Below are 21,886 nucleotides of genomic sequence, written 5' to 3' on the forward strand. Positions count from 1 at the left end.
CAGCGTAGACTTGAGATTGTGAACCATATTTATTTTTGTGATGGTTTCCTTTTGGTTTTCTTTTCTACTGCTTTGTTTATCATTTAGTGATGGAGCAGTGCTTTGTGGGAAGAGCTGAAGCTGGAAACCTTTCTGCAGTAGCTGCACGTCTGTGTGCATTTGGGAGCAAGAAAGATGATGTGTGATGTGTGAAAGGTATTTCTCTCTAGGTTATGGATAGAAGGGTGGAACGAGGGGGCGGGAGGAAATCTCAGGCTTTATCTAATAGGATTTAAGTGATGGGGAGTTTAATTGGAGACTGTTCGTGTTTTTTGGTTCGTTTGTGTTTTTTGGTTCTTTTTTTTTTTGTTATTAAGGTTTGAATTGCAACAATGTCACAAGGCTTCATGTTTTCTCATGCGAAATAAATAACACATGATTTTTCAGTACTTTCTAGTTCCTGAAACAGGTATGTATTGGGGCAATGCTGCAGATGTAACAAACTTCTTAGAAAATGGCAATTGCAGAAAGTTTGTGTATAATGCAAACTGCAATGTAATATAAATGGCATGACAAGCAAACAAGTAAGCAGCAGACAACAGAACACAAAAATGGAACCAGTGTGAAGTATATGCATGTATTGTAGTTAACTTCTGAAAAGTATTGCTTAGAAAACAAGATGAAACATTGTCTCAACGTGGTGTTCAAGTACAACTAGTACTAGATATTAGTACTGCTAGAAGGAAAAGGGAACAGGAATTATTTGCCTTAGTAGAAAAGGCAGCTGTTGTATACCGCTGTGAAGCTGGAAGATGTTTTGATTAGCATATTTAGACATTGGTTATTAAGTGTTCAGATGTGGTATCTGTTTGGTTGGACCATTTTGATATCAAGAATATTTAAAAGCTATTTTTTAGGTCATCTTGACATTAATGGTACAGTAAGTGGAGAGCTGGGCATGCAACTGAACTGCTTTCAGGCAGAAAAATACCTCACGGTCAGAGCATAAAGGAGCGTCTATTGATCTGAGTTATGAAATGTGTGCTTGAGGAATAGCCCTGTGTAGATGTCCCTAAAACAACACCTTCACTATTTGTTTGGTGTTTGGAAGTAACCCAGAAGCAGATAAAGTGCTGCTGAAGTTCTACTTTGGAAAGTGTCTCTTCTAAGGGATTGCAATGGTGTAAAAATGAAAGAATTTTGTCTCTTAAATCCTGCTGAAATGAACCTTTGGCTTTTTATAGTAATTTGAATACGTCTCATCTCTCCCTTGAGCCTAATGGTATTAATTGAATCTTGCCTTATGTAACTTAGCTGCTTGTTCGGTTGCAAGAAAAATATCAAACAGAAATCACAGTCAATCCATGAGAAAAGCTCTTAGCAACAGAGATGTTGCTTGCTTACTGCTCAGAGAGCTGTCTGAGCTCTAGTGAGGTTATCATTCAAGAATCTCCCCAGTTTAGGAAAATACAAATACATACAATATCAATATTTATATATTATTATTAAATCATCAATGGATGCAGTGGAGGGCTATGCAATGTAATTTGCACATGAAGCACCTTCAGTAATATGCCACTTAAAATGAGTATAAACAATTTATAGTACAGTATTTCTGAAGTTTGTTACAGGCTTGAGCATTACATTTTGTTTACTACAACAGTTTGTACAGCTGTAAGATATCGTAATGTGTATCATCTGCACATCAATAAAGACCATCATAAGTTAGGTACGAACAAACTTTCTATAATTCTATGAAATGTTTCCAGAATCACTTAAGAAGAGCAATTCTAAACTGTCCTTTTAGTAAGCTTTGGAAGTAAAGTCCAAGCTGTTTTCTTCCTAAGTCAATACCCATTAATTTCTAGGCACAATCTGACTTCTTAGTGAACCTTATTTAAAACATAACCAAAAGAACTGATACAAAAAGCCTTTTCCATTCTTAGCATAAATATGACAAGCTACCAGGCATTGGTGCTGATTATTCTTAAGAGAGTGTTGCTCAAATAAGGCTTTCACCGCCTAGTTTCTGCAACCCATTCGTATGTTTTCATCAGTTGAGTACAAAAGTCTTGCTAGGGCAGACAGCTCTCAAATGCAGAGCAAACTTTGTGGGTAGGTAAGCTTTTCCTTTCCATTGATTAGCAACTTTCATCATTAATAATGAGTCTGTGCACATACTAAAAAAAAAAAAAAAAAAAAAAAAAAAAAAAAAAAAAGTTAAAGTCTCCGGTGAACAATAATTTCTTGCATCAGAGATAAGAGTGTGGTAGGCACTGAGGGGCTGCTCATCAGGACTGTTTTATTGGTGTGCCAGGACATCCCAGGATGGTTCTGTTGTGGAACACAGAAGAGTGAGGCGAGATGCCTTGCAGCTTTAGAATGCAGTCTTGTTCTTTTGGAGGAGATAAAAGATGCTGCCACTCTTACAATATGACTTTCTGATTTGTGTAAGGAGGAAGAAATGTAGCAAGAAAAATCCTCAAATAAACTGATATTGATCCTTTAGCTTCTGAATCCACATGCAGTTCATATATGATCACTGAGAAAATAACTAAAGAGAATCAAACAAAAAAAAAACCCAATGATCTATCTCTTTTAAGGTAATACTGGGTTTGTTCAGAATTGCTCCCCAGGTGAGGCACTGAATGTACTGAATGACAGCTGTTAAATTCTGGATGAGTGGGTGATGTTAAAAGGTGGGTAATTGCTAGGAATAGCCTAGATCCACATCATTAAATGCTGATTCCAGAGTTTGATACCTGAAACTGTGCTCGGGGTCCTGCATAACAGCAGATGGATTTTCTAGGGGTTGAGCAGTCTTCTGACTCAACATAAGATGATGTTTTAACTGAGAAATTTTTAAAGCCTAAACACAGATTCTTTTGTATAAATCCAGACACATGGCTTTGAAATAAACCCGGAACTAAAACCAAAAACTTTCAGACCTGTATGTACCTATATGATATGAAACCATGAGAGGATGAAAAAAAAACCAACAACAAAAAACCCCATTGTTTTTAGGAATGTAGCTACATGTAAGAGTAAGTTTTCTATGTAAATTTTGTCATTACACAATTCTCAGTATCACAAGTTAGTTTGACTGAAGAGTTGGGGCAATCAGATATGTGGGAAATATCTGCCTACTATAAAAGAGGGTAAGAGGTGAAGATGGCAGTGGGAAGAGGTCAATATGTGATTGCAGTGTGCTTTTAGAATGGGGTTTATACATGTGTCACTCCCCTGGGTTAAAAACAATGTTTCTCATCCCTCTGGTTTGGGATTTTTTGAGAGTACAGGCATACTTTATGTGTAGGCAGTGAGCTGTCTCTGTGCGATGGCTCTGTGTGTGAAACATGCAGTTGCTTATCCCTCTGGAACAGGGTGACGGTGTCCCTCATGCCTGCCAAGTCCTGTAAAGGCATTAATAGTCTCCAGAGGCAGCTCTGACCCGCAGTCCAAGTGCGAAGTGGCTGTCACATGACAACACTTGGGGCTGCTGCATGGGATAGCCTGTGTTGGGGCGCTCATGAGCCTTTTCTTCATGGGGAGCTCCTCTTTGTCTTCCTGCTGAGGACTCGCTGTATGGGGCCCGGGCTGCACCCAAGCTGTGACAGTGGTGGGTGGCATGGTGGCAGTGGCTCCGTCCTTTTGGCAGGTGGTGTCCTGGTGGTAGGAGACCAGCTCATTGCTGAGGTGGACTCTCTCTACTGCAGCCCTGGTGGTGCTGCAGCAGAGAGACTGGCAGCCCAGCAGGTTGCTGAAAGCCCGACGGAAGTCTGCATTGAAAGCGTAGATCACTGGGTTCACTGACGAGTTGGCCCAGCCAAACCATACAAAGACATTGAAGGTGGTTTGGCTGACACAGGGTGGCTGCCCGTTACTGTCGCTCTCAGGCTGGCAGAAAGGTAGCAGGCAGTTGAGCAGGAAGAAGGGCAGCCAGCAGCAAACAAAGACTCCCATTATGATGGAGAGAGTCTGCAGCACCTTGGTCTCCTTGCGCAGGGAGCTCCGCAGACTGGAGGCAGGCTCCTTACTGTGGGCTGGCCACTGCCCGCCTGCTCGTTCCAGGGTGGAGATGCGGCGGATCTGGGCCTGGGCAATGCGATAGATCCTGGTGTAGGTGACGATCATGATGGCCACAGGGATGTAGAAGCTGATGAGGGAGGAGGTGATGGCGTAGGTGCGGTTCAGGCTGACGTCGCAGCGGGAACTGGGGTGCCTCCTGTCTTTGGTTTTGTGCCAGTGCAGCTGCACGGGGACAAAGGAGATGAGGATGGAGAGGGCCCAGGCCATGGCGATCATGGCGCAGGCCAGACGTTGTGTCATCCGGCGCTCGTAGCGAAAGGGGCTGGCGATGGCCCAGTACCGGTCCAGGCTGATGATGCAGAGGTGGAGGATGGAGGCGGTGGAGCACATAATGTCAAAGGCTACCCAGGTGTCACAAAAATGGCTGCCAAAGAGCCAGAAGCCACCGGCCACCTCAGTGACTGCCTTCCAAGGCATCACCAGGATGGCCACGCAGAGGTCGGAGACGGCCAACGACAGCACAAACCAGTTGGTGACTTTAGTACGCAGGTGGCGGAAGCGCAGGACAGCCAGGCACACCAGAGCGTTGCCCGCCAGCGTGCCCAGCACCAGGGCGCCCAGCAGGCAGCCCGTCAGTGCCCGCAGTGCTCGCGGGCCGCCCGCCATGCTCGCCATGAGGGACGCTCTGCTGCCGGGGGCACATCTCCGGCCGCGCCTCGGGCTACTCACCGCACCCTGCCGTGCCCGGTGCTGCTCTCTGCCGGCGACTGCGGGGTGGAAGCACCGGCTCGCTGCTTAGCATCGTCCCGGAATGCGGCGGCCGAGGAGGTCGGACGGATTGGCGCCCGAGGGCTGCTCTGTGCTGGGCAGAGCCGCGGCCGCCTACCAGTAGAGGGGCAGTGCCCGTCAGAGCCTTCACAGCGCTCGGCGTGTTCCTGCGTGAGTGCCGGGTAGACTGCAATGAGATGCCTGGTTTCCTAAAGAGCAGGGTAATGCTTGGCATCTGCCTACACTGAGCGCTACCAAATCTGGGTGGATGCTGTGGAAGCTGCCTTCTCACTACAGTGTAGCAACTCTGTTTTGCTGTTTGGTCTTGAATCGAGAAACCCAGAGCGCGGAAGCCTCAGACCTCTCCAGCATAGGTTTTTTATTTTGGCAGAAAGCTGTCCATGCATTTTCACAGAAATTAGCATCCAAAAACTGCCTGTGAAGATTTCAGCCTAAGGTGTTTTCTGATGCATTTCAGTATTTCCATTTGCTTTTATAATGATATACATGTTGTTATATAAATGTGTCTTGCATACATTTACAGCCTGCTTTAGAGAAGGTGTCCTAACGCAGAGAGGGAAAAATCTTTTCTTTTTGAAGAATGCGTATGGTAATCTCATCACAAGAAAAGAGTATGTATGTTGGAACATGAATAGCAAAGATCAACTCATCATTACTTAGCTTGTCAAACAGGCGCCTCTTCCTAGATAAGATTTTTGTTTTATTTTCTTATTTGACTCCAAGTAAAACTACTTCACCCACCAGTGTCAGTGTAAACAATTGCCAAGCCAGAAACTGTCTGATTTCCATTGTATGGTGAAGATATTCCTGGTAGTTAAAATAGAGACTAGAACATTTAACATAAATTTTGAATAGTAAGGCTGGCAGCTTACCCTGTAAAAATTAGCATTTTTGGGATAAGCAGGCTGCATGTGTCAGCACATAACAGATTGTTAACATTTGGTCATGGCTTTTAAGATTCAAGTTGCTTTGTGCCTTGGAGACCATATTCTTCATAGTGCAGCACTATGTGCTGTTCTTGCTGCTTCTTTCAGTTCTCTGGGAACTGAAATACATTCCTCGTTTGTCTGTAAGACAAACTCATTATTTAACAATTTAGAATTTTCTCTGATAAAATATATGCTTTATTAAAGCAATAGTTGCTGTCAAAATAACATAGCATGTAAGATGCAAGCAGGCGGCACACCTTGGCTTATTTGGAGCCATCTGTATTTCCACATACGTGGATTTTGTCAGCATCTGCAAACTGTAGGAGGTCTCTGGCTTTTATTCCAGTGCTAAAAACTAAATCTTTGATTGTAAGAATTACATACGTTTGCTAATTTTATTTGATACATTTGCTCTTCTTTAACAATCAGTGAAAAGATCCTGAAGAATGGAATCTGTTAAGAATGGTAAACAAGACAGTAGATGAAATTAATACCAAAAATGAAAGCAATGTTTTCGTATGTTCAGCAGTGCTGCTACATGGCTCTGTAGCAGAAAGTAGGCAGCATTATGGAAAAACCTGTTTTCAGTGTCTGTATATCTCCAGTTTAGCGTTCATTAAAAAGGAAAGTGAATGTGCTCATACTGTTTTGTGTGCGTATGTTTTTATGCAAGTGCCCTACCTTGAGTTTTTGAGACTGCTGGCTGAAGTCAAGTCTAGCTGAGAAGCAGAGTTCTAAAAAATTAAGTTCCTAGAGATGTAATTGAAGTAGGAATCTAGGTAGAAGTGAGAGCCCCTACTGGTAGTCTTACTGGTAAAAGTCTGTGTTGTGGACACAACTCTTATTAAGCACAACTGAGACCACAAGAAGTGAAATGTTATTATATGCCCTGATCCTAGAGAAAATATTGACAATCACATTCATCTTCCTAGATGCCAGGATGCAAGATGCAAATGCTTAAGAAACCATACAGTGAATCAGAGGCAATGACAGAAATAGAAACACTGCCCCACTCATGTTTCTATATTGGTCATGGCAGAGTGAAGAGTAAGCTTATCGCAGAGAGAGGAAAGAGAGATGGAGAAAAACACAACACAGTGTGAAAGCCAGTGTGTGAGTGTGTTGACAATGTTGCAGACTTTGTTTTTAAGACATGTGGATGTTCCATGCATTAAGCTTATCCAGGATAAAATAGGAAGGGTCCGAGAACAATACTGTAGAAGATGCCACTAGGCTGGGTGAAATAGTCTCTTGTGACTCCAGAATACTTGCAAGCTCATTCTTTTTTGAAAAAGGAAACTTGCCTGGAGAATATATGTAAAACATATTGGAATGTATATAAATGCACGTAATCCCTTCACACTGTACATTTTTTAAATGCCATCATTGTACTGGAGAACTGTCTGCTCAGTGAAACCTTTGTCAGAAACCCAAACCAGTTTCCTTCTTCCTCTCCTTCTCTTCTGTTTCTCTCACTTCTCTCTCATAAAGCTATCTCATCCAAGATTCAGTGCTCACGTATTTATAGCACGTATTATGGTTAAGTAGAGATCTGATTCAGAACTTAAAATTAAGCTTTTGATAGTGTACTATTACCACATTCAGAGCTCAAGCCTCTATAGGTCCCTATGGCACTGGCTGGCAAGGTAACTACAGGTCAAACTACATCTGCCATCAGGCAGCCCATGACCCTCCAGGCCGAGAATGTGCCTCCTGGGTGGGCATGCAGCCCGTGCATGCTGTGTCACTGTACTCCTGCCTACTAGCATTGCTCCACACTGAGAGCCAGCTGGAGGGCACGTAGCGCTGCAAGGTCCAAAAGGCAATGACTGCACACTGCAGGCCACGCTCATCCAGTGCCAGTCATTACTGCTTTGTCAAATGGATTTAATGCCACCAGTGGTTAATCATCTAGTTCTTTTACTTCTGATACTTTGTCCCAGTGAGGGAGAACTTCTATAACCAAGTGTATGAAGTAAGATTGTTTAGTGGAATGTGATTAAACTGTGTAAAGACCCATTGTGGTGCTGGTAAAATGAATCTCTGAAGAAGTGGTCCTCCTTACAGTCTGAATGGCAGCATTTGAATTGCACTAAACTGGGTTTTTTGTGATTACCTTTGCGACTACTGCTTTTGAGTGACTTGGAAGAAAATATCATGTAGAATTGAAGGCAAAAACAAAACATCTGAAACAGGTATGATTATCTGTCTCTCTACTTATTTATTTTGCTGTGTATAGCTAAAGAATGTATCCAGCTTTGCACAAGTGTATGCTTAAATACATGTGTTTGTGTATTACCATCTTGACTCTAGGTAATTTATTCCTGTTTCAGTGCTATGTGAATTTCATTAGCCTGAACATATACTGAGACTGCTAATCTATTTGTACAGTGAAGCCAACATTTACTGTTGAAATTAAATAGCATTTTTATTACAGAGATATGGCTTACCTGCATAATAGAATTGAAATTCGCTGAATAATTCATTGTTTCAGAAGCTGTCTAGACAAGTTAAAGAAAGAATAACTAAGTCAGCAGCAAAGTATCAAAAGCATGCTGAGTCTGTTCATGCTCAATAGAAATAGTTAGAATTTGTGATGTCCGAAACAGAGTCCATGATTGCTCTTCACATCGTTTTAAGTTAATATGGCTCTTAAAGTGATTAAAGTGTTTAATAATCAGCTCTTGAATTCAGACAAACAAGCAGGAAAACAATAATTACAGGCAAGTTGTTCTTCCAGCATTTGCTGGAGTCAGTGCAATGGGTACTGAGCAGTGAAGACACCACCTCTTGCACGTTTGGACCACTGAGCAGTTAAGAAGGTATTCTTGAGAGATAAGGGAAAGTTTCTTAATATTTTTATTAATCTTTTTTGGAGGAATAATATTTAAAGAAGTTTCAGTGATAAAGAAAAAGCACCATCGCTTCTTCTTTATTGCTATTTTCACAAAACCAAGACAGCCTTTTTTACTAGCTCAACAAAAACTGGTATTTCTTTGCAGAAGCTTTGCTGATCAGGTTCTTTCATACCAGGCTAAGGTGTTTTTGTCTACTGTAGTTGACAAATTCTCTAGATGCAGAGTCTCTATCTTCTCTGTGTATCTGGTTTATGTCATCTAAACAGAACAGTTCTGTCTCCTAATGAGTGGATCATTGAGGTTTTGTTTACAGTGAGCTGTGGATGCGCATTGCAGCACGTCCCACCATCTCCACCCAGATCAGGAGATTTACAGGAGCACAGTCTGGCTCCCTTTCTGCTCTTGCCCTGAGTTTCCTTCCCACAGATGCCCATGTGCCCAGGAGAGCAAACAGGTCAGCACACACGGGGATTTCTAATGGAGGGGTCAGAACATTTCTACATAAACACAAGAATATATGGAGGTAAATGCTCAGATGTTTTTGGAGTTTGCTCAATGCAGAGATCACAGATGTTGTTTGGGGCATAGCATGGGCTTCTAGCTGATACTGAGGCATTTGGTTAAGAATCTAGTGAGCTATCCTTTTCAACCTAGACATTCTGTGTAAATCCCTCTCATTGGAAATGCCTGGAGACATCACTGTAGAGTAATAATTTAAATATAGGTGCAATATTTTTACCTTCCAGGTCTGACACAAAACCTGCATGTTTTTGCTAAGTGTACATCCTTCTATCCAGAGGTTCACCTCTGTTTGAATGTCTCCATTGTTTCCTTAAGCAATAGTTAGCACTGCTGTAATGGTTCTGCTTCCTTCACTGTTCCCTTATTTGAACAATTTTGTTAATGCTGTCATTTTAGTCTACCTTTTTACATATAGTCTACCTTTTTACATATAATTAATGTGGTTAGCACATGACTGCGGTAAATGACTATGGTAAATAATAGATACTGTTAATAACGAATACAAAAGATGTTTAAGTGATTAACATTAAAATAATCAGTAGATTTAAAAACCTTAAGACTATGAAAATCAAGTCGTGAGGAGGCTGAAGCAGTATAGGAGATCCAATCAACTATCACTTCAATTGCAGCTTTAATATGAGCAAACATGAAAGAAAACAACTCATTCAAAGGGCTTGCTTTTCAAAGGAACATCCCATAACTGTGCATTTTACCCGAGCTATCTTACTTCAATTGATTCTATTTAATCTTTTCTGTTAGCAATAAATATGCAAAAAGAATTATATTATTTCTAGACATTTTCCTTCAAAAATGATCATAAATCCTTATTGTGATTGAACAAATGAGTTTAGCATTGTGCCAAGAAACGAGTGAATACTTGTTACTAAATAGAAAACTCATGTTCATGTTCCAAAACAGATGAGGCTAAATGAATTTGTTTCAGTCTGCTGAGTAAAAGCTCGGCTTAAAGGCAAAATCTGTCTTTGGTGGTAGCTCTATTCTGATCATCCTCAGTAATTCAGCCCATCCTCCAGTGAATTTCTGAAATTATATCGCGCTGATAATGATATCACATAGTTTTCTTTTCTCAAGACATTTTTCCTTCCATCACTCTTCAGAACTGGCATAAACGAGTCACTCATTTTCCCCATCTGCTGTTCTTGGTGTCCCAGCTTTTATCAGCTCCCCAGCCCATCCCTCCCCAGCACAGCTGCAGTTAGCTGCTCTCGCCAACAAGCTCAGACCACGAGCTGGTTGTCATGCATTGCCCCTGGCCTGCTGGCTCTAGCTTCCTTGGGAGGGTTGGCAATGATTGAGTGCTGCTATTTCCCACTCAGCAACTTCAAAGGCACTTTCAGACGGTGCAAATATTCCGTACTAAATAAAGAAGATAACTCAGGCAGAAATGAAAGGCCCAGTATGACATTTTGGTACAGTCCAAAAACCCAGAAGCTTTGATGCCCCAGCAGCCCTGGTGCAGTACTCTTGACTTTCTGATGTCTGGCAGGCAGGGAGCACTGCTGTAAGGCAGAACAGCCTGCGAGGCTGCCTGGAGTAGCATTCAGTTGAGTTGGCTTCTGACACAGCCCATCATTTAGGAGGCAGAAAGATGATTTTAGTGCAATTTTTGCCCTCTCACATCTGAGCTCTATTTTTAAGTTCCACTGCACAAAAGTCAGAACTTGAACAAAACAACACATCCAGCTGCTCGAGTCCTTTGTGACAACAGCTGCCCTTTTACAGAGAGGCAGAGCAAAGTGAAGAGCTTTTTGATTTTGCTTTATAAACAGAAATGCAAAATACACTACATTACTATAGTTATTGCTACCTTCGTTATTCTAACCAATGTTTAGTCTAGATTACAGTAACCAATTAATAACTGAAAAACTCTATAATAAAGTGTTGCTTGTTTCAAAATGTTATGTCCATATTCTCTAGGACACAAACATTTCATTGACTGTCATTGCATTTATAAAGCCAGCTTTAAGTTTAAGAAATGCAATCTATCATATGATTCCAATAGAGGGCACATGCAGCACTTTGCAGGATGAAAAGTTTCTGATAACTGCTTGTATAACTGATGTGGCAGAATTATTGCCAAATCATATTCAGATTCCTATAGAAATTAATAATTTGTATTCCACTTCAGACAAAAGGGTTGTTAAGGAATGTGTCTCCTTGGTTTTCTTTACCAGATGCAAATTTCAATTTTTCAGAAAATCGATGTGTTTTTCTTACTTTGTTTTGTCCAGGTCCCCATGATGTGTAAATAGTTTTTGGAAAGAAGATGCATGATATTTTCAGAGGCTAAACTAAAAATGGATTTTCTGTCTATATAGGATAGTGCTCGGCATTAAGAAGTGCAGTTTAATCTGTACTTAAAGTTATTTGATTTTTAAGAATTTCAGACAGATACAGCATTGATTTTTGCTTTGTTTTACACTTGCTCATTTTAGAGATTTAGTGACACAATGTTTGCCAGCAACCTGGAAGGCTTTCTAGCTCCCAGTAGATGTGACACACTAATTTTAGTTTTTCACAAGGACCATTTCAAGATCTAGCTCTTAAAAGTTTGCTTGCAGCTACTATAGGAACTGTTTGGACGACATGGTCAGGTAACACAGAGATGAGGTGCAACTTTTTTTGTCCTGAAGAGATGACCATGCCATTGCCAGCAGTAAAGCTTGGTGCTGGGATGAGCTGGGTTCATGGAGTAACAACAATCAGGTACACAGTGTGTAAGCAGGACAGAAGTGATGCCAGAAGATAGATAAAGGCCATTTTGAAGGTTTCACAGCCCTGCATTCATTCTTCTTTCCTTGAAGATCCCACATCCCTACAACCTAGCCAACTTGTATTTAGAAAGATCTTGAGATTCTTCCTGAATACTCATTTGATAGCACAAATTTTCTATTATGTAAGCTGGGTTATTATCCCACACTGTCAAGAAATGCTTAGCTGAACTTCCTGTAAGCTCGTGGCTGGACTGTTTGCAGCTTTTAAAGTGACTGGGCATTGTGCTTGAGGACACTTACATGTGAACGCTTACAGAGGTGGGCACAACAGATTGGGCCTCACAACCTCTCTGGCTGTCTCAGAAATTGATTCATATTCAAGTTCCTGTCCTTTATCTTCAGGGCTTCTCTAGACTTCAAGCTTGTAAAGATCAGATGATGAAGAGTTCGCAATAAAGGTGATGTTTAATAGCTATTTGGGAACTCTCTATACTCAGGTTAAGTTCATCCTGCAGGGGTCACTTGATGCACTGCTAGCCCCAGCAGTTCTAGCTACTGCTCTGCTGCTCTTCTCTAGCAAAAGTGGCACACATTTGTGTTCAGAAAGAAAACAACCAAAAATCCTTATCTGTAGTATGTGCTTCTTTCCCTTTGGCAGAACATGACAAACATTTGTTGCACTGACTACATCTTGATGGTGTAACATGAATTCTAGTTCTACTGGGGACCATGTCCCTTTCAGCCCTTCTTTGACTTTCCTTCTGCGCACACCCTTGTATGCAGAAGGTGGGGAAAATGATGTATGATTAGCTCTCGACATCAAGTTGGGATAAAATGAGTTATACCCTTGGAACTGAGAAATAAGAAGTGTTCCTCAGTTCTACAGTTTGGACATAGCTGTTACCTAATGGCTGTACTTAGAGTTGTTACTTAATGCAGTGCTGGGTTGTGATACTGTAGTGAGAAACAGCATAAAAACCTGCATAGATTAACTCAGCAACACAAGCTTTCAGTGTGATCTGGAAAATAGCTCCGGATATGCATGGGATGCAACACTAGATAACTAGTAGGTGACATTTCTGCATAGTAAATATATGTCTCCCCTTTTTTCCCCCTCATTTCTCATTACTATCAATCCATGGCTCCAAATGTTATATGTTGGTTATTATAGATAGACAAACATTTCTTAGTGAATATACTCAACAATTAGCCTTAAGAAATAATACATGTTAAGAATTTTGGTTCTTTTGCTTTGCCTGTGATTAACCCCAATTGTACCAGCTGTGCCTGGCTGCATTTCCTAAGGGCCTGTCTGCCCTCTTTGCACAGCTTAAACACAGAGCAGAAAACTGAACCTTACCCCTTCCAGCCACTCCCTGTTACTCTGTTTGCCCAAGGTAAGGGAGGGCTGTTCTTTTAAGGATAAACTTCTGTTTAGTACTATTCAGAACCTGGTTAAGCATTCACAAACAGCACTTTGTAGATTTGCTTCTAGTTGTTTATTCATGTCTGCATCATCTGGCTTCATGTGCTGCAAAACCAACAGAACTGCTAGGGCTGTAAAGTAGCATGGCAAGAAAATTAAAGTATTTTACAGCCTTCCAGTTCTTCAGTCTGATTCATTGCATTGCTACAAAAACAACTGAGATGGTGTAACAGCAGGCAAGATTAAGAAGGTGAATGCATGACCAGGAGTTGGGGCAAGTGAAATTGGTGTACACACCAACACTGCCACTGAACAATTGTTCACACTTTCTACTGTTCGCTCTTATACACCCTGTGACAATGTTTTCTACTTTCTGTGAAATGTTTGAAGGCTTCTATACTGGTCGAATCCCAAGAAATATAATAACATTAAATTAAACAATGTCATTTGCATGTAGTTCTAAGCTCAGTTCAGTTCTTACTGAGTTCAAGAGGAAAGACTGTTTCAAGCTCCATACCTTCTTAGTGGACTTCTGTTGCCACTAAATTTAGTGGATAGAATTTTAGGATGCTCAGGGCCTGCTGCTCAGTCTCACTGAACATTTACAACTATTCTGTGTATGCGTATGTAACAATTGAACAACTGTAGGTTCAGAATAGCATCAGATTGGATTAGATAGATTATTCCTGAAGAGTTAATATAAGCATTGCTTGTGAAGAAAAGCCCTGCATTTGAAGAATGCAAAGACAGAATCCTCATAGCCCCCAAAGTGTGTTACAACACAAATTTCAAGGAAACACAAGCAAACAAGAAAAAAATCCAAGTCGACTTGACAAAAAACAAAATCTGATTTTTTTTTTTCTGCTTGTATTTTATCATCCATTTAAGTAATTTTATTAATATTAGTGATTCAGCAAGTAAACAGAGCATAAGGCTGTGACAGGAATTGGTGATAATGCTGTAATTACCATGTGGGTGGACTAACAGCTTTTTATCAACTACATGCTAGCTTTAGAAAAGTAAATAAAAAACGTATACAATTCTCATTGCATCCGACATTAAAAGTTGACAGGAAAAGTACAAAGTAGAGTCCTTGCAGCTGAACAAGCTGTCATAAAATTATTTTCTGTTGTAGCCTAAGGACCAAGACAACATTTGAAACATGGATATTGGGATGTCAGCAGTCTCTTGATGATGGTACTCAGTGCGTAACAGATTTAGTTTCTACATAAGGATGTCATCTACACAGGGCAGTTTTGCAGGGGACAACATGGAGTTTACATGCATGGAGAGTCTTCCAGTGCCTGGCAGTGGCTGGAAAGTCTTCAAGCCCGTAACAGAGCAATGGAAAATATAGTTTAACCCAGTTTAATTCCAGTGCTCAGGGAGGTTTTGACACTCTTTAAATCACAGAAAAGCATACGCAAGGCACCACAGTCTGAATTGTCCGAGTATATAATGCTTTTGAGTGTAATTTAATTCTGGGACTGCAGCACAACTGGGAATGTTCTAAGAAGGCTGCAGTGTGTGGGAGTCTGCCAAACAGCATATCTCTGAATGTCTTAATTAATTGCTAGCTAGAGTCTGTGATGAGATCTTGTCCAGAAGGCATTGTATTAAAAGTGCAAACTGTTATTAGAGTGAAGAGTAAGGCTGTTCCTGCCAAGGCAGCATTTCCAAAGGAATAGAGCCTCTGGAGTGAACTGCCAAACAGCACAACTATATTGCAAATAGAAAACCATCTGAAGTTTGGGGAGCCCAGGGGTATGGTTCTTCTTATATATTGTTCTGAGGAAGCCATTCCATCTCTTAATTACAGAGGTAATGAAACAGCACAGGGAAACCAACAGATGTATATCGGTTATGTGTGTAACTTCATTGGTTAACACTGTTCTTTTGAAAATAATAATGCAGTGATGGACATTGGCTTAGTTTTTGTACAGTTTGTTCCTCAATAAGTATCTCAGTATTTTCTCAGTGTTGCCAGTAGCATTGTGTCTTTTTCTGCAAGGACCATACACCAAAGCATACAGAATTCATAACTGTGAATTTTTAGCACCACTCATAGTATACCTGGTTATACACTTTTGCAGGATTGGATCCTTTGCCTATGTTCCCAGCCTCCTTGAAAACAGTTGCTTGGCTTATATTGTTGCAGTTTAAACTTGGGAGTAAAAAATTGTCTGTATAACTATTATTCATAATAGAATTAAGCAATTTGAATGAACCGATCAAAATGGAAACCAGAATAAAACTACTGACCTAGAACTTTGTTAATTACATCAGAGATATGTGACATTTCCTAAGTGTTCAGACCTTTGAAATGATGGAGTGATACACAGGAGCTGTTCCTAATGTGGGACTGTAGTAAAAGGTCAGCTGTCAAAAACAGACAAGGATGCAGACATGTCTAGTTCTGTGCTGCTTGTGTATTTACCAGCCCTGAAGGCATCATGACTGGGTCACTGCAGCACACCATAAATCTTTGGAACAAGGGACAGGGTTTCAGTTTGTGCAATCTGCTGAGTAAGGAGTATTGAGAAGTCTGGCTTGTTTCTTATGTGATACTTCAATTGCAAACTCTTTGGATCAAAGTCTACCTACATTATTTATCTGTACAGTCTCACCCAGTGGAGACTTGCTTATATGGATCTTCTATGTGTGCTTTGCGACACAAAATAATTAAACCAGTGATGATTGCTTCTTCTCTCTTTCAGGGACTAAAAGTGAAAACAAATGAGCCAAGTTCATTTGTTGCTTAGCTCTTATCTCATATGCATTCTCTTGCTACCTCACCACAAATGGCAATGCGCTCAGAGCTAAGGTAGAAGAGATGCTCTTTCCTTTTTGTGATCTAAAACACCTGGAGTAACTTTTCCATGATTGACATATTTTATAAATTGAGCTCCCGCAGAAGAGTTCTTAGCACAGGAAAAGCAATTCAGCTTCACAATTATGTGGCATTATTTCTTAACATGCTTTTACTTGGTAAAGTTTCCTCCTTCGTAGTGGTCACCTTAGAGAGCCAGGAGCACAAAGGATCTTACTACAAGCAAATTGCCCTAATCAGTTTGAGAACAATATTCAGCTAAGCAGCTATTTCCTTTTCACTAACAAATTATGCTATTTCTTCTCTAAAACACTAGATACTGAGGGTTGCCCAGAGATGCATGTGAGCTTCTGTGAATTACTGCCTTCACTTTCAGATATTTGACTGAAAGTTGTTTCATTAATAGTTGTGTGGGAACCATATAGTACATATCCTTGCTTATACCTTGTCACAAGATTGGCTTAGAATGAACTTATTTCAGTCAGTGCAAGTGGGATTGTTGGTAATTACGTTAGAGATTCCAGAGGACAGGTTGTTTCACACACTCAGGTATAAGCAAGGATATATACTATATGGTTCCCACACAACTATTAATGAAACAACTTCAGTACAATTCACTTTATATCACATTGCCCAGAGTAATAATGAACATACAGATGTAAGTGAAATTACGGTTGGTACTTGTTACTGTGTATGAATCTCCAGTTTAAGATGGGTAGAACACTACTTAGACCCTTTTATTATTTTTTTTTTTAACTTCTGAAGACACAGTAACTATCCTGTTCATGGCTGTTGACTAAAGCACTCCTTGGGATATTATACTTGCTGGATCAGCTTTAAATACTGTTGGTTCAATGTGTTGCAGTGCATAACAGAAAACCTGCTATCTGAGGTATGACAAAAAGCTTAATTAAAAAGTTTTAAACTAAACTAAAAAGCTTTATTAGTTCATCTTTGCTAATGGCTTGATTTGACTGAAGCAGACTACAAAGTATTCCTACAAGCAATTCAGCTGGTATATCCAAAAGGTGGGTAATGCTAGCAACCCTTACTTCCAAGCAGCTGAGGCCAATGGTCGTTCATCTGGCACAGCTGTAGCTGGATGAAGCTGCATGCCCTCTATCAAGATAGGGAAGGCAAAACAAAAAAATCCAAACTGGATTCATTTCTTCTCCTGCCTCTGAGATTCCAAATACTTGCTACCTACTCAAGTCAAAAGGCTTACTTGTGCTGTGTAAAACACCCATGTTGCATGCCTGACCTCAGAAGTACAGCTGCAGGGCAACAAGAAATGGGAAAAAAACAACAACTGATTTTTCTTTCTTTGCTAAAGCCAAGACCGGAAGACTTTATACTGCAACAGTGCAAGTCAAAACACTGTGAATCGCATCGTTTTTATCTTGAACTTATCTTGAAGATTCTCAGTTAAAATTCTTCCTAAAATGCCCACACGTAAGGGAAAAGCATTTAGAGAGGCTGACTGCTTCTGCTCCATCTCCATGTCATGGTGAGGCCTCTCTCTGGGCACGTCCCCCTCCTGCCTTTAAAAGCCAGGACCTCTGCCTCATTGCAGAGCTCATGAAGGTGCTATAGAATGGAGGACATCTTTGGCTATGGATTTCCTGCAGACATCTACCTTCCTTATTACCAACTGTGAGTATTTACTGCAGAAATGCAAAAGCAGTTTATGAGGCTTAGGTGTTACCTTTGGTGCTTGCACAGGGAGAGTGGCAGCTTATGTTACTGCTGCTGCTGTGGGAGCTTAAAGCCCACATGCTTTTCTTTTTACGTGTGGCTTTTGGCCCTCCTCTCCCGTGAGAAAGGAGATATGTAATAATTCATCTTCCCTCTGAGAGAAGTAGTGGGAAGCACAAGTGTGCTGCTGCCTTCACGTGTCCTCCATCCTCCTCCCAACACGGAGAGCTGGGAAATCCCATCGCGGCTCTGGAGAGGATTCACCCTACGGCCTCACGGTGCCCATCCTTCTCTTTTCTCTTCCCACTTCCTCTTCTCCAAAAGCTCAAGGTCATTCCAACCATCACCTCAGGGAGGGAAAAAAAGAAAAAGAAAAAAAAAAAAAGCCCACTGTAAAGCCGAGGCAGTCCCGGTGCACCCCGCTGTCCCGAGGTAAGCGCTGCTGGCCGGCGCTGCCCTCAAGCGAGTAGCTGCCGCCGGTGCTCTCGCCGCCCTCTTAGAGCTCTCGGTATCCGCGCGCCGTTACGCTTCTCAGGGAGCACGGCTCCTGGGGGAGAGCGGGAAGGGCCGGGCGAGGCCTGGCCTGGCCGGGCGGGGAGGGGCCGCCGGCTGCCTCCGTGGCAGAGCTGCGCGGCACGGCGGGGGAATACGGTGGTCGCTGCTCGTCGGGAGGCGCCTTTCGCGGCAATACGGTAACGTGAGGGCGGGGCGGATCCCGTCTGCGCCGACAGCTCTGCGGTCCCGGATGCGGCCGCGCCGGGGGAGGGCGCTCTCCGCGCGCTCCTTCTCTATGGTGTCTCTCTGAGGGGCGGGCCCCGCGCCTGCGCGAGGCGGGCTCGCTGCCCCCCCGCCGAGGCCGCGGTCCCGGGCGCAGAGAGGCGGCTGTCAGCGATCGCGGCGCCGGTGCTGAGGAGCGCGCCCCGCCCCGCCCCCCTCGGCCTCCGCCGCGCCGCGGGGGGGCTGCGCCGCCGGCACCTGCGGGGCTCCGCGGCGGCAAATGGTGGGGCCGGACGATGGCGGAGCTCCGGGCGGCGCGGCCGTGCTTCCCGCGGGCCGGCAGGAGGCGGCGGCGGAGGAGGAGGCGGAGGAGGAGGACGGGGAGCGGGATGGGAGCCGGAGCCTGAGCCACGGGAGCGGCGGGCCGGCGGCGGGGCAGGAACGGCTGCTGCAGCGGTACCTGGCGGCGCTGGGCCCGGCGGCGGGCGGGCGGCGCTGCTCTGAGAAGGCCGCCAACGGGGCCGCCTGCGCCGTGGGGCCCCGCGGGAGGATGACCAACGGGGACGCCGGCTTCCTGCTGCCGGGCGGGCCGCCGCCTCGGGAGGAGGACGAGGAGGAGGAAGCGAAGCTGCACAACGGGGGCTTCCTCCTCTGCCCGCCCGGCCCGGGGGGCGGCACCGCCGCGGGCGCGGCGTTGGAGGAGCCGCTGCGGAGCTGCTGCCTGCGGGGCGAGGCGGGAGGCAGCCCCCCGAGCGGCCCCGCCGCCGCCCCCACCTTCACGGACGTGAGCCTGAACTCTCGCAACACGTACGAAGTGAGCCGCCGCCGCAGCGCCCCGGAGCACCTGCCTCCCGCCCCGGAGCCGCCGCAGGAGCCGGCCGAGAGGGCCCGGCGGGCGGGCATCGCCGGTGCCGGGAGCAGCTTGGCCGAGTTCTTCAGCAGGTACGGACGGGAGGGCCGCCCCTGGCCGCCTCCGGTCCTTGGGCCGCGGCTCAGCCCCGCGGGGGCCGCGTGCGGGGCTCGGTGGTAAATAAAGGAGCTGTCACCGCTACGGAGCCGGTGCGCTTACGTTGAGCCTGCTGCGTGCACCGGAGCGCTGTGCTGTCTGGGTGAACCCAGGGGTGCTGGTGATTAAACTGATGGGAAATAAGGCGAAACTCTCCTTGTCACAGCTCTTGGTCGTGCCGTGCAGGAGGTGCGTCCTGGCTGAGATAATTTACAGCACACTCTGTTTGACTTGTCCTTAAAGATGGGAGTTAACATTTGCTGTTTCAGTTCTTTTGCTCTCCAAACTCCGGGACTTCATTTGTTGTGTGATAGTTGCTCTGGTAGCACAGAGGGTTGTCAGAAGGGAGAATAAGATTAAATTTACTAACTGAAAAGGGTTGGTGTGGAAGGGCAGTGATTATCAAGGCGTGATCCCAAACAGAAATGGGCTTCTTTTGCCTGCCATCGCAAAAGGGAGGAGGTGGGCTCAGTACTGAGCGCAGTGGTGTGAGCACAGCTGTGATGCCTCTGCTTTGTGCCAGGTACAGACTGTGAGTTGGTCCCCTGTTTCCACTGTTTCCTGTGGGTGTTTTTCCCCCTGTCCCCTTTTTCCCCTACTTTCTGTGCACTGTAGTACATTGCCTTCCCTTTCCCTCCTTGTTGTTTTTTGCTTCAGAGCAATGACTTAATGAGTTTCTGGAGAACTTTGGCTCCTAGAAAAGGCAGGACTTGGCGTGCAATGGAAGTCGTTGTCAGCAGACAGGGACACTTTCAGTTTTCAGTATAATATCTGGAAAAACTTAATTGCATCTGTTGTGGTAGAAGCCACAGTAGTGATGCTGTGGTGAAGGATGGGTTTGCGGGATGCTGTTTCATAGCCTCTTGCTGGCCCCACTGGCTGTGCAGGCCTCAGGGACTGCCTCCAGCTCTGCGTATGTGTTGGTGAAAGTGCTGTACAGCACTGCGCAGCCACAATGAGATTCATTAATGAAGTCCAGTTCTAGTTTTTTTTCTTACTAGTTTTTTTTAAAAAAGCCCAAGCTTTTTGTACTTGATGCTCTTGTGTGCAGAGTAACATGACTGTGTTCTTGATTGCTTAGAAAAGTGGTAATAAAGCTTATGGAGGCAATCATTTCTTCTGACCTACTTCTGATGTTTTAAAAGCCTGGACTTCTCACTTTCTTAAAGTGCTTGGGCTCGTTCAAAACTGATGGTTGCCATTGTGAGTGGGTTTTTCTCTAGTTCTTCACAAAGAGAACTTTGCATTGACTCTCAGCAATAGGGACTGCATTTATTGGAATCACTCTATGACTGAATGTTCACCTCTTGTGAACCTTCCGCACAGGTGATTGCTGAACGTTTAAATCAGCAGGGAGTCATAAATGGTGTTGTTCTCCTGAACTTTAGATTGTGCTATGTGGAAGCATCCTGTGAAGAGTCTTTGTTAAGAGGGCAGCTCTCGCTTCTGCTTTGTCAGGACACAAACATTTTTCTCAGCATTGGAGAAAATGTATGGGCTGTGCTAAATGCAGGTGTGTCTTGTATAGGATGCTTTGTGTTTGTAATGTTCTTTGTCTAGTTTACAAGCTGTCTGAAATTCAATAGCTTTTATTTTTTCCCAATAACGGTAATTATACGGCCCCTTCTTTTAAAAGGTGGACCTTTCTCACTGCTATTGGTTAAGAACTATGTGAAAGCGAGGAGCAAGTCTGTATGAAAGCTCTGTGTTGTAACTGCCTGACCAGATGAACTCCCTCACTATGGCAGATCTGGGTTAGGAGGCCGCTCTCTCCAGCTGCGTATTTCCATCTCCTTAGCTATCAGCCTGGCCTGCTCCGCAGCTTGCTGAAATGATCCACCTTCCCTCTTTGTGTTGCTGAACTGGAGGAGAATTCGTTGAGGGGAGGCAGGGGGAAGAGAGCAGCTGTGCAAAATGCTCCTTGTGTGGTTCTGCTGCAGGGAGAGTGCCTGTGCCCTCCAGGTGGAGGGAAACTTTCCCATTATCTCAGAAAAATTGTTACTGACAGGGCTTGCGGATATTTTTCAGTAAGCGTGGAGTGTAGTATTTCACCCTGGGTTCTTATCTTGTATGCATGCCAAATTGCTAATCCTATCGAGTCAGTGCTAACAGCTTTCTAATGGAAAATAACAGTTTTTGCTGTCTTTTTATTCTACCTCTTTGTTTCCCCCAGTGTATGAAGTGGGATGCCTCTCATGTGGGGTGTGTGGAGCAGGGTGCAATGGCAAAGCCCCTCATCTCTGCTGTGCTGCTGACACAGTTGGGTGCCTTCTGGAGAGTCAGCTCTTGCTCTGTTGTACTCCAGCGTAGGGTTCGTAGCACAGCTGTGTGTAGGCACTGTTCTGAGCTCTGTGTTGCATAGCAGCTTACA

At 43.8% G+C, this 21,886-nt stretch overlaps 2 protein-coding genes across 3 annotated transcripts in view; one reads left to right on the forward strand and one right to left on the reverse strand.

Annotated features, from left to right (window-relative positions):
* Window positions 1–2,931: 2,931 nt before the first annotated feature.
* On the reverse strand, window positions 2,932–4,683 carry LOC100538789 (D(1) dopamine receptor-like). Its single transcript, XM_003208033.5, has one exon. It carries the CDS (start codon window positions 4,681–4,683, stop codon window positions 3,346–3,348), a length of 1,338 nt encoding a protein of 445 aa, XP_003208081.2. The 3' UTR covers window positions 2,932–3,345.
* A 13,907-nt stretch (window positions 4,684–18,590) lies between these two features.
* Window positions 18,591–21,886, forward strand: part of TBC1D12 (TBC1 domain family member 12) — a 35,969-nt gene continuing 32,673 nt past the window's right edge. The window contains exon 1 of one of the 2 annotated variants that reach the window (XM_085229206.1): window positions 18,591–19,451. In XM_085229206.1, coding sequence (XP_085085332.1) covers window positions 18,790–19,451 — 662 coding nt within the window. In that variant the 5' untranslated portion in view covers window positions 18,591–18,789. The remainder of the gene's footprint in view (window positions 19,452–21,886) is intronic. The other variant, XM_085229207.1, reaches the window with a different exon arrangement.

Source organism: Meleagris gallopavo, chromosome 8 (assembly GCF_905368555.1).
Source record: "Meleagris gallopavo chromosome 8, MGAL_WU_HG_1.1, whole genome shotgun sequence".
Lineage (NCBI taxonomy): Eukaryota > Metazoa > Chordata > Aves > Galliformes > Phasianidae > Meleagris > Meleagris gallopavo.

Excerpts from the sequence above, each read along its gene's own strand:
- LOC100538789 (XM_003208033.5), bottom strand. The coding sequence starts at position 4,683 with ATGGCGAGCATGGCGGGCGGCCCGCGAGCACTGCGGGCACTGACGGGC.